Raw genomic sequence first — 12,837 nt, 5'->3', positions numbered from 1 at the left:
CCTATAGTATTTTTCAATTCAATTGTAATGAGCCACAAATCATCGAGTTTGGTTAAGAATCGAGGGAGATATTGTCTACTAATGCGAGATCCCACATCGATTGGGGAGGAGAACGAAACATTTTTTTATAAGGGTGTGGAAATCTCTCCGTAGAAGACACGTTTTAAAAACCTTGAAGAGAAATCCAAAAGGAAAACTCAAAAAGAACAATATTTACTAGCGGTGGGCTTGGACGGTTACAACTAAAGTTCCTGAAAACTCTAAAATTGTACCTTACATTTCCAAGCTCAATCTTCTTCTATAGTCCCTATTGGTTCACACATTCTTCAGGAAGGCTATAAAGCTTCCTCTAATGAGTCTATATCAATTTTAGTTTGTTAATATTAACCATTTAAACTATTTATTCTTACGCATTAGAATTATTTGATTCGATTAAAAATTAAAGTAAAATATTGTATAAGAAAGAAAGAACGAGTTGACGAATGTGCGTAGTGTATTCAACGAGAAGGAATTATCAAGTTGTGGAACCTGATGTTTACTTGTGGATTAAATTTTAGCAAATGTTTGAAATCATCAATATAAACTCCTAACGACCGTTATCTATAGAGGCAAGCTTATGCACAAAGTGGACAATATCATATTATTGTGAAGAGTAGTGATTTCTAACACGGTATCAGAGCCATGCCCTAAACTTAGCCATGACAATAAAATCCTCAAATATCGAACAAATATTGTGAGACTCGAAGGTGTAGTAAAAAAGTGACTAAAGTGTCGAACAAAGGGTGTACTTTGTTCAAGGGCTCCAAAGAAAGGAGTCAAGCCTCGATCAAGGGGAGGCTGTTCGAGAGTTCCACTAGAGAAAGGAGTTGAGCCTCGATCAAGAGGAGGCTATTCAAGAGCTCCATAAGTCTCAAGGGAGGCTTTGTACTTTGTTCGAGGGGAAAATTATTGAGAATTGTTGGGAGTAAGTCCAACATTGGCTAATCTAGGGAATGATCATAGGTTTATAAGTAAATGAATACATCTCCAATGGTTTGAGGCCTTTTGGGGAAGCCCAAAACAAAGCCATGAGAGCTTATGGTGAACAATATCATATCATTGTGTAGAATCGTGATTCCTAACCGAGTTTTGCCATCATAGTGTTGGATAATCATTTGTTTATTTTAAATAATTTGTTTTAATGATTTGTCTCGAATGATTTTCATTTTCTTAAATAAATATTTAAAATTTTAGTTGTATTAAAAAAAACAAAATCAAATTGTTAAAAACTATTTTTTAGTTTGAAAACTTAATTTATAAAAACATTAGTAAAAGTTTTAGTAGCAAAAGAGAGTTAGAAATATTATAAATATTATACAAAATTTTAATATTAAAAATAAAAATTAAGTAAAAGTTTTAATAACAAAAGAGAGAAAGAGTTCGAAATTATAAATATTATACAAAAGTTTAATATTAAAAATAAAAATCTAAATGATTATGAACTAAGACGTTGAAAACTCTAATTACTTCCAAATAATTCTTAAATTTTAAGATCATTATAATCTAATTTAAAAATATTAAATTAATAAAAATCCAAACTTTAAAAATTTTCAATAATACCTTAAAATTAAAAAAAAAAATACCCATAAGGTGTAAAAATTTGTTTAAATACATTTAAATTTTTAAAAAATTCATTAATAATACTTATTTATTATTATTATTATTATTATTTTGAAAACTTCAAAGCACATTTATTCCTTTTTTTTTTATTTAAATTATATTAAAAATAAAAAACTCTAAATTTAGTAATTTATTTAAGATTGGTCGGTACTTTTTCAAAAATTACAATAATATGTTTGACCTTAGTAAATATTTCAAAATTATCCAAAATTACAATAATACTCTTAATTTTTTATAAATATTTCAAAACTAATTAAAATATATTAAAATAATAAATGAAAAGTCGGCGTTTTTTTTTTTTTTAATTGAATTCAAACACATATTACAATCACGAATATATTGTAAGTCACCGTCATGGTATGGAAAGATTGTTTTTTTTTTTTTTTTTTTTAAATAAGAATTTTAGTGTTTTTTTAATAATTAAGAAAAAATATAACAAATTTTAAACGGAAAAACAATAGTTCCATATAGAAAAGATAATTGGAAGTAGAAAAGTAAAGGACACCAAAAAAATTCATTCACACCGCCCCGAGTTCAACCTCTTTGCTTCGATTCTTCTTCCCATAAACAAACCCATCGCTATCCATTTTGTTGGTTTCAATTTGTTCTCCGAGTTTGACCGGTAACCTTTCTCTTCAATCTCCACGCTTCTCTTTTCAGTTTTTAAATTTCTATCATACCCTTTCCTCAAATCATTATGTTACCCCGGTTTTAGGTTGCGGATTTGTATGAGTGGATTCGAATTGTGGCGCAAGAAAGATTCGAAATCTCCTGTTGGTTTAGCGAAGAGGTGATTTTTCTGCTCTAATTTGGAGACCCGGGGTTAAATTCTATTTTCATTTTCTAAATTTGAGCTGATTATTGAAGTCTATGTTGCCATGAGTGCTTTGTTGATGATCCAATTGGTTCTTGTCAATTTGGTTGCCAATTTCTTATGTCGTTGGGATTGAAAGAGGATTGGCTCGTTCTAATATTTGCTGGATTCTTTTAGCTGATTATTGAATCGGCTGTTGCCAAAGTGCTTTGTTGATGATCCGATTTGTTCTTGTCAATCTTGTCGCCAATTTCTTATGTCGTTGGATTTGAAAGAGGATTGGCTGGTTCTGATATTTTCTGGATTTCATTAGGGCTTATTTAGAATGTCTCCTTTAGAGAAAATAGTTTTTTTGTTTATTCCAGTGTTATTTTTCGAATGTCAAATTTCTTCTAGTTTGTATATTAGGAGGTCAACTGTGTCGAGGATTGACGTATCAATTAAGCAAACAACAATTGAAATCTGAAATTCATTGGTTAATCTTCCAATCCACGTTTGACTTTGTTCTATTTATGTTAAATTAATTAAAGGAGCGAGATTATGATGAGTTGTTTGTATCTTCAGGAAGTTGACGTGAGAAAAAGACTTCGCTGAGGGATTAGAAGAATGGCGAATACTGCAGCAGCCTGTGCAGAGAGGGCAACCAGTGATATGCTGATTGGTCCAGACTGGGCCATAAACATTGAGCTATGTGATATTATTAACATGGAACCTGGGTAATAAATTTTTATTATTTTTCCTTTTTCAGGTTAATCGTACTATATTTAGATTGAGGAAGTGCAACTTTGTTTCTCCTAATGTATCTTACAAATTTTAAGAGACACTTCTATCGTTTCAGACGGGAATTGTTAAATTTCATCGAAGAAAGTAGGATATATGAAATCAGAACCAATGGGTCCACCACAGTTCAGGAACCAAGTGAAAATCATAAGAACTATTTAAACTGAAAAGATGAAAAATAAAATGAGGCTAAAAAAGTTTTTTGCTATTTAGTCACAAAAAAAGCTACAAACTTATCTTAAACTAAATGATGCTTTAAGCATTAATGTACTAAATTTCTTGTGATTTCTTTGGTGGTTAGGCTTTAGAGAGGAAGAACTGCCTTTTTGAAGTTGTAATGTTTCCGTTGTTTATTTGGTTTTGTTATTGGAGACAGATAGGAGAGTACTTTTATTAATCCAATTTTTTTACTAATTGTTTAATGAGGTAAACTTCTTGGTTTGTGCTTGCATTTTCAAGGACATTCTCTGATGATTGTTACATACTTTTTCTAATTGGAAACAAAAATTGTATTCGTAGTTTTGGATGTAATTTTATCAGATATCTGTAATGAAGTCCTCTGATTTAGAAACATGGTGAAAGAGAGAAAATTCCATTTCATCAAAAGAAGTGCTTGAATTAGCTTAAATGCTCATTAATCAAAAGACTTCAATCTTGTTTGAATTGCAACACTTCGCATGATAATCTCTTAATCCATTTGCTGAAAGACAAATTTTGGTGAATGACTTACATGCAATGACTTATAAGTTATGATTAAACTTGTGACTAAAAGTTTCCCTTTCTCAATGCAACAGTCTACATTGCATGAGAATCTTTTGTGTTTTCGTCATAATAATTCTTTTTTTCTTTTAATATTTTAAACCTCTCATCATAACCTCACATGTAGTGGCGTTAAATAGTCGTCATTGAAAATAGTCAACATGCACTTAAGCTGACCAAACTACTCACAGATATAAAAAACAAAAATTAACCTCATTGGCTAGTTCAATGCCCCTCTTGGATCTTTGTAATCAAGGATTTCTCATTCTTTTGAACTGGAGTCCTTTCTTAATTATGTAGTTTGTTAGTTTTCTGCTTTTCTGGCTCCTTCTATTTTGTATTTGTCCAATGCTTATATTGCCCCAGTGTATTCTTCTATTTTATCTCAATAAAAGTTGTTTTCTTCATAAAATAAAATAAAATAAACCTCATTAGAGCATGTTACTTGAAAATTTCTTTAATCTATTTGCAGAAAGAAATCTGTTGAATGAATGAATGACTAACATAAAGTGCTTTATGCTTAAATTTGTGACTTAGAGTTTCCTTTGCTTAATACTAGAGTCTGCACAATAGATTATTTCCGTTTTAGTTGTACTGCTTTTGTTAAAAAGTTTTATTGTCGATGGTTTGAATCTCATATCCCAACTTTTTTCATCTACATCATTTTCATTTTACGATCAACATGCTTATTCTATTTATTGTGATGGTTTTGAACTTTGATCATTGTTTCAAATTGGCGATGTCAGGCAAGCAAAGGAGGCCTTGAAGATACTCAAGAAGCGGCTTACAAACAAAAACCCCAAGATTCAGATTTTGGCTCTTTTTGTAAATTTCTCTTTCCCTTGTCAAATCAAATTTTATCGAGGAGTCACTTACTTGCATGTTTTAACTAAACTAGACCATGACACTGATTAATTCATTAAATCTGAAGCTATTCTGTATGATACTTGCATTTACTATAAAATTTTGGCTAAATTTACAAAATATCCCTGATCTTTGCTCTCGGTTTTAAAAATACTCCTGTTGTTTTAATAGTTACAATATTACTGTTGACCTTTCATAAAAGTTACAAAATTATCCTTAGAGTAGAAATTTGTTGAACGTTGGACAAAAAGTGTATAGAGTGGTAACCTAGAACAATATGATAGTGATTAGGACACTTGACTGCATTAAGTTTGAAAGAACATTGTTCTATCACATCAACTTATTGTCCAATATTCTAACAGATTTTCTATTTCAAAGGTAATTTTGAAACATTTATGAAAGGTCAAGGATAACATTGTATGTTTGAAAGAATATTGGATCTTCGGTTGTATTTCCACAAAAAGAAACCAACTCCTTGTGGAAGTGTTTTTTTCAAGATCAAACAGAGAAATTGGTCCTATCACACTAGTTCAACACACACAAGAAGCCCATGAAAGCTGAACTCATATCATTGGCAGTTAAGGAAGAAAAACCTTAGAGAAAAAAGTGCGAAAAAATTGAATCTATTTTCCAATTAGTACCCTTTATATAAGAGAGACAACGAATCACAAAACCCCTTATTTATGCAGTGTACTTATACTTTTAACTTCTGGATAAATATTCTCAAATATCTTCGGATGAACCTCTCTTCATCTAGGGAGGCCAAGAGTTTATTGGACATGGTCTTAATTTACTATCCCTTCAAACATGCACAAGCTCTGTTATGGACTAACCTCAATATGGCTTTCTTTGGAGAGAGTGAAATCAAAGAGTTTTCATAGAAAAGATACAAACTCATTCTTGGCTTTCAACAATGTAGTTTACCCTGCTATTTTTTTTGGTGTAAAATTGTCTAATACTTTTGATTCCTATTGTCATACCTCCCTCATTGCTAATTGGAAAAGTTTTTTGTAAGCATCATAAATAACACATCCCTTTTGTAAATCTCAAACATCAAGGAAATTGTCTTTTACAAAAAGGGAAAAGAAAGAAAGAAAGAAAGAATAGGGAAAGTTTAAAACAAGGGGCGAAGTTCAAGGATCTTTTTATAGTTTATCCAAATTTTCCTTTTTAGATTTGTGGTTTTTCTGTATTCTCTCGATTGCTCCTTTATGTTTTGGTCACCCATGTGTAATTCGTTCCTGTGTGAATGATTCGAGGCTTTTTTACCATATCCAATATGTAAAACTCACTATGTCTTCTTTCAAATATTAATCATATAGGCCTTGGAGACTCTTAGCAAAAATTGTGGTGAGAATGTGTTTCAGCAGATTATTGAGCGTGACATCCTGCATGACATGGTTAAAATAGTGAAGAAGAAGGTGACTTTCTATATTGACCTATGATATATGACTAATAAAAGGACTTGTCTATGTGGTTCCATTTTGTTTATTCATTGGTTGTGCTGCTTTTTTCTTCTTTGCAAATTCGGGCAAGCATAGTAATGCTTTCTTTCAATATGTTTCAATTTTGCAGCCGAGCTTGGATGTGAAGGAGAAAATATTAGTTCTAATAGATACATGGCAAGAAGCATTTGGGGGACCAAGGGGAAGGTATCCCCAGTGCTATGCTGCTTATAATGAATTAAAGGTAGGTAGTTTTTTTTCTTTATTCATTCTTTCTCGAGCCTGAAACTCTGTAGAGTGATCTTCACTTGCTTTATAAAACTTCTTATAGCGATCAGCCGGAAATTATGTATAGTGACCTTCACTTTCTTTATAAAAGTTCTTTAGCGATCTCATTCCTTTAAACAGAAGATATTTTATGTGTTTTTTCTTCTTAACCCTTGTCCAATAGAAGTTTAACTTAGCAATTGCCTGAATCAAATTATAAATATCATTTTCGTTGGTTTCTATTTTGAATTATTTCAATGCATTCGTTTGTATGCCAGCTCTGCATTGAAACTCTTAAATTTCATGTTCTTCCTGATGGTATTAAATTTTTGTTTGATGCTTGTATAAGATTTATGTTGCTACAGGGCTTCTATATTGACATTCCTTCATTTTGATATAATATCATGATATAAGTAAGCAGTTATTTATGCATCACCCACAAACCTGATTAATTGTTCTTTATGGTGCTACTTCTATCTCTAATTTTCTCCATAAATTCTCAAAGTCGTTGTGCTAAGAAGTTTGAATGTGCATATATGCCAAAGACCCGAAGAAGTAGCCGTCAGCAAGGAGACAGACCAAAGAGAAAAAACCTTCAATAACATCTAGACTGTGAAAAGAGAATAAAGAGCCCTTCAAAAGAATATGTATACCACCTGAGGAGGCGAAAGAGGGTAGCCTGAATTATTCCTTTTAAGCTACAATGTAGATTTGGAGAGCCTTCTATCAATAAGAGGGAATTTGGTTCTTAGAAGAAAGCGAGGGGGGATTTGCTTTGAGAATGGAAGATTTGACTGTAGCTATTTCTTTCATTGCTTTAAAAAACTCGGACATTGAAGCTGAGAATTCTTTCATGAGGAACCATAAGATTCCTATTTGATTGAAATGGAGATGGGGGCTTATCATGATTGACGGGAAGTGTGACGGTTTAGTAGCTCTCTAATGATTAGTTTTTTTATTTTATTTTATTATTTTTTCCCTTTCGTTTTCTTTTGTTCCGAGGGTATGAAGCTAGTGAAGTTCTTTTCAACCTTGATGTGGGTTTCCATGTGATCTAATTACTAGAGGACAGGGTTTTAGGAGCATATCTAATAAAGCCACCACAAAGCATTGCTAATGCCAAATGAGGGATTTCAAGTTCCATTTTTGAGAGGGTTCCATCCTTCAAACATTTAGGTTGATATTGATAAAAAAAGGAGATAGTATTATTGGCTTTTTGAGGTTTAAAGCAGACAATAGGAGCCACATTTGGTTTTGGAGGACTCTTGGGCGTTGGAGGTCCCTTGTCCATGTGAAGGTTCCAGCTTTATATGGTTTATATACGAAAGAAGGAGAGGTTATTGTGATTGTTATAGGGCTGTATCACAGACTTGGGACTCTGGAATTAGCAGAAGACTCATTAACAGAGGGATTCCTAAATGGGCAGAGCTCTAGAAAATTCTAGATGCAGTCTGAGTAGCTACTCGGCAAGATAGATTGTGTGGAAGATAGATTCTGTAGGATCCATCATGGCAAAATCTGCGTTCATCTTACTAAGCCAAAAACGAAGATGGAAACTCCCCTGGTGCATGAAATCTGGAAATGTGAAGTCCAAAGAAAGTCAGTTTTCATATAGTCCTTATAGAAGTCTTGAAACCTGCCGATAAACTGCAAAGGAAGTTCCCGAGTTGGTTGTTATCTCCCTCATTCTTCTGTTTGTGTTTGAAAGAGGCTGAATCCTTGGGATCACATCTATCTCAATCGCCCTTTTGCTCGGTTGGCTAGGTCCTCCCTGTTGCAGATTTTAATATGGCTATTTGCGGTCCTGGAAAAGTGGACCTTTGGTTATTGGAGAGTCTGGGGGGAAGTTCAACGGGAAAGCTAAAGTTTTATGGAAGCATGCGGTGAAGGCTAATCCTTCTCTCATTTGCAAGGAGGGAGACCAGAGGATCTTTGTGGATGGAGTGACATTAGTGGATTCTTTTTGGAGTATCATACAACATACTACATCTTGGTGGTGTTTAAACTATATGATTTTTTTTTTCATAACCTCCCTATAATTACTAATGATTGGAAGGCTTTGATCGTGTAGCTTTTTCTGGCTAGGGGTTTTCTTCCCTTAGCCCCGATGTTGTGTCTCCCTTTTGTGCTTATAATATTTCTCAAATTTCTTATCAGGAAAAAATAGTTACAATAAAACTTTCATATTGTAAGTGAAGGTTTCTTGCTTGGTTCTGCCACCTCTAAAAGCACTGTTAATCTCAATAGTGAGTCTTCTTTTGCACAACCACAACCACAGAGTTTAGGTTGCAGCTCCAGCTCACGGCAATTGAAGAGTAAAAGAAAACTAGAGTAGGGGTTGGGGAGAGGCAGAAGGGGGTTTAGGTTAGGAAGAATAAACCATGGAAAATGGGGGAGGCGGACAGAGAGGAAATCGGAGAGGACACATTTCAAATAATGCAAGCAAAATTTTTGGTTTCTGGGTTCTGTTAAGAATGATTATCAAATGGGTTAGGTATCTAGAAATTCTTCCATCTGGCTTTTATCATGCGATTGTGTGATGCTCTTTTATTATGGTGTTATTGGTCTGAATTTTGGTGGTAGGAGTTAATTATTAATAGAAAGTGATTCAGACATTGGACATGAAGTTGAAGTGCCGAGTGCGGAGCAATTTACTTGGTCGAATAGTAAATGATATAGAATGCCTTCCTTTCAAAGAGAAAATTGCCGCTTGGTTTTTGGACTTGAATCTGATAGAACTAGGTTTTGAAAGACCCTAACCCACAGATCCTAAGAAAAATAAATTTTATGGATTTTTCTTTACCTTTGTTAGAAACAATAATGTTATTTTGTGTTTTGTTATGCCGAAAGCGGAATTTTCAGGAGGTGTATTTTAATATGATAAGAAGAAACTGGTCTCTGTTAGTTTTGGAGATTTTTTGCTGCGTCTTGAATTTGAGATGAGTCTTCTTTATTAGGTGGGAAGGAATTTGTTTATTTGTTTGTAGTTTTGGGTAATGATCCCACCTCTTTAGTAATTTCTAATTAGGAAGAGGTTCTGTGATTATTTTGGTTCTGGTTGTGAAAGAATTTGTATCATTCCGTTCTCCACTCCTTCCTGTGGTGAAAATTAAGTGGTGAAAAATTACCCCTCACGTTACTTCAATTTTTTCTCATACTTCTAAAATTGATCTATTTCCTGTTTGTGTGCGAATTGATGAAATCTTCATTTGATTTCTTTTTCCCTTTTTTCCACGTACCGATCATTACTTCCATTCTTAATAGAATCTGGCCTTTCACAGAATGCTGGAGTTGATTTTCCACCACGAGAAGAGAATAGTGTTCCATTTTTTACTCCGCCTCAGACCCAGCCCATTGTTAATCAACCTGCTGCAAGTTATGAGGATGCCGTAATTCATGCCTCTCTCGATTCTGATGTTTCTGGCCTGAGGTACTTTGAGCTCATTTTCTCCTGTGTTTGTTCCTGACATTCAATTACCATTCCACCACTAAATCCTCTGCATATCTGTTTCTGTCCCACTCTTGCATTATTTGAATTTTGTATAAAAATGTTATTCATTCTACTTGTGTCCTCCCATAGCCTTGTGTACATTTCTCTCAGAAAGTTTTTGTTCTAACTGCTGTCTATCAAACTGAGTTTATAACGTACTCAATAAGTTTAACAAATCAAATAACTGAACCATTTAGAGTATAATAACATATAAATGACAGATAAACCTAAATCACCCACACGACGTCAAGCTTTTAGTACATCATCCACCCACATGATTAATCCACCCTCGTTTCCCCATTGATTGGTGTGGCGTTGCCCCTTGGTTTTATATCATCACATAGAAATGCAGTAATAGTTACCCTTTGCAGCCCCTGTGGTTCTTTTAACGTTTTATAACGTCAATCCGCTGATGATGTGCAACGGCATTGGTTCATGTTTTTTTTTTTGGTCTATGCTACGATATAGTTCATGGAAAAATTGCTTGCTTTGACTTGAACCCTTGGGGATAATTTTGGCCGGTTCTCTAGTTGTTAGATATGTTCTTAATATACAGCTAGTTTTCACTCCTATTTGATGAGCAAAGGATTACTACCAAATAATAATTTTATTTATAACAGCTTGCCAGAGATTCGAAATGCACAGGGGCTTTCAGATGTGCTATTGGAGATGCTTGGTGCTTTGGACCCTAAAAAACCAGAGGTAGGTTATCTGTACATTTTCTGTAGGCTGAATTTGTAGTATAAAATTTCTTTAAATTAAGCGCCGATTTAGTACACATTTCCTTTCAAGATGCAGGAAGTTGTGTACTATTAGAAACTTATCTACTTCACTCTTGCTGTGTTTAACTGCTTGAATAAAATAGGCACAGAACTAGCTGAAAAAAAGATCAAATAGTTACCAAGTTAATCAAATAAAAACAAAACAAGGGTAGTACTTCTGTAGGCGATATGTCCCTAATATCAATTAAACTTTTTCATGTGTATGTGCTTCATTAAAACTGAAGAAAACAAAATCTTCCTTTCCATTTTGGGTTCTAATGACTGAACGCAATGACAGGGCGTGAAGCAAGAACTGATTGTTGACCTGGTTGATCAGTGCCGGTCTTATCAAAAGCGTGTCATGCTGCTTGTAAATAGTACAGCGTAAGAGTTTTTTTTCCCAGCCCTTTTTTTTTAAAATTTTCTTTTTATAAGAAACAAGGGATGCATATTCAGAAGAGAGGTATAATTAAAAAAAATGATGCTTTGTTTACCTTATCCATACTCTGTATGCTGATTATTGTTTTCACTTCACCAGAGATGAAGAACTTTTATGTCAGGGATTGGCTTTGAATGATAGTCTGCAGCGAGTACTTGAACAACATGATAATATTGCGAATGGAACTACTACTAGGAACGCAACAGGAGCTGAATCATCATCTCTTCCGATTATAAATGTCAGTCATGACGATGACGAATCAGAAGATGATTTTTCACAGTTAGCTCGAAGGTATTTATAAAATTCTCTCTACGAAATGATCTCCATTAAAATCTTTGCTGAGTGATTACAGTGTTTCTGATAGTTTGAGACTGGGCTTGAATGTTCATTCTTGTTAGGAGTTGGGACATGTGTATAGAATTGTTAGATCAAAACATTTGAGTTTCTAAACGCCCAACATTCTTCCCATTTCATATTTTCATGGAAGTTCAATGTATGCATTGTAATTCGTTGCAGAAAACCAGCCAGCAGTAATACAGAAGGAACTCGTGTTGGCCCTCTTCTACCTCCTCCACCATCATCAAAGAGGCCTGTTGTTACAGGAGGCAGCGGCGTGGTTGATTACCTCAGTGGTGATGCTTTCAAATCAGAAGAAACATCAGAAACCTCTCGTCCGTTCACAATTCCAACTTCAACCCCGCCGTCTTCTTCTCCCCTTCCCCATGTTGAACGCTCTATCCCAACACAGCCACTTCCCACTGGACAACCTGTGTATGATGAACCAGCTCCCACGAGCAGGTCTGCTAATCCGCTGCCTCCAGCACAATGGGGTTCACAGTCCCAAAGCTCCTTTCTTCCACCACCACCATCAAAATATGATCAGAGACAACAGTTTTTCGACCAACAAGAAACTCATGGGTCAGGTTCGTATGATAGTTTAGTCGGACATGCACAGAGCCTCTCTCTCAATTCACCAACCCCAACTAAGCAGGAAAAGCAAGAGGATGTACTATTTAAAGATCTGGTTGATTATGCCAAAGCTAGGTCGTCTTCTTCGTCAAAGCCAAACCGATCTTTGTGAACATTTTATATAAAGATGAAATTAATTGGTGTTGGTACAGATTATAAAGTTGCGTTTAGCCCATCAGGTCTTGCACCAAATTAGAGATTTATCAATTACCAAATTATATTTTGGAATAGGAAGCCTGGTTTTTGATTGTGTATGTATGGTTTTTCTGGGTTGTGAATGGATCGAGCACTTTGTTGCATATATTTGGCTTTTATCTATCTATTTATATATAATTTATACCATATGTACTTACATGATTACATCATTGTTGTAAATTAGTCGAGTCCGAGGTGGATCTTGCTTAAATTACTTGATCTTCTGACTCCTGAATAACTTCAGGCATGCTTGGGTAACATCTCCATTTTTTAAAAAAAAATCATTTTATGTACATAATTTGTCTAATAAAAAAAACTTTATTGAATGGTCAAATTCACTTAACAAAGTAATGATGACATATATATATATATATCAAAAAAAAAAAAAAAAAAAA

At 34.0% G+C, this 12,837-nt stretch overlaps 1 protein-coding gene across 1 annotated transcript; it reads left to right on the top strand.

The window, feature by feature from the left end:
• The first annotated feature begins 2,148 nt into the window (after nt 1–2,148).
• LOC111480571 (TOM1-like protein 4) lies at nt 2,149–12,589 on the top strand. The gene is made up of 11 exons (XM_023125690.1): nt 2,149–2,281; nt 2,375–2,449; nt 3,038–3,189; nt 4,759–4,837; nt 6,199–6,297; nt 6,452–6,565; nt 9,870–10,018; nt 10,699–10,780; nt 11,138–11,223; nt 11,378–11,569; nt 11,795–12,589. The coding sequence occupies exons 3-11, from the start codon at nt 3,080–3,082 to the stop codon at nt 12,357–12,359; spliced, it is 1,476 nt and encodes a 491-aa protein (XP_022981458.1). The 5' UTR covers nt 2,149–2,281; nt 2,375–2,449; nt 3,038–3,079; the 3' UTR covers nt 12,360–12,589.
• Nucleotides 12,590–12,837: the final 248 nt, after the last annotated feature.

The sequence above is a fragment of the Cucurbita maxima genome, unplaced genomic scaffold, assembly GCF_002738345.1.
Source record: "Cucurbita maxima cultivar Rimu unplaced genomic scaffold, Cmax_1.0 Cma_Scf00006, whole genome shotgun sequence".
NCBI lineage: Eukaryota > Viridiplantae > Streptophyta > Magnoliopsida > Cucurbitales > Cucurbitaceae > Cucurbita > Cucurbita maxima.
This window is presented reverse-complemented; position numbering and strand designations above follow the sequence as displayed.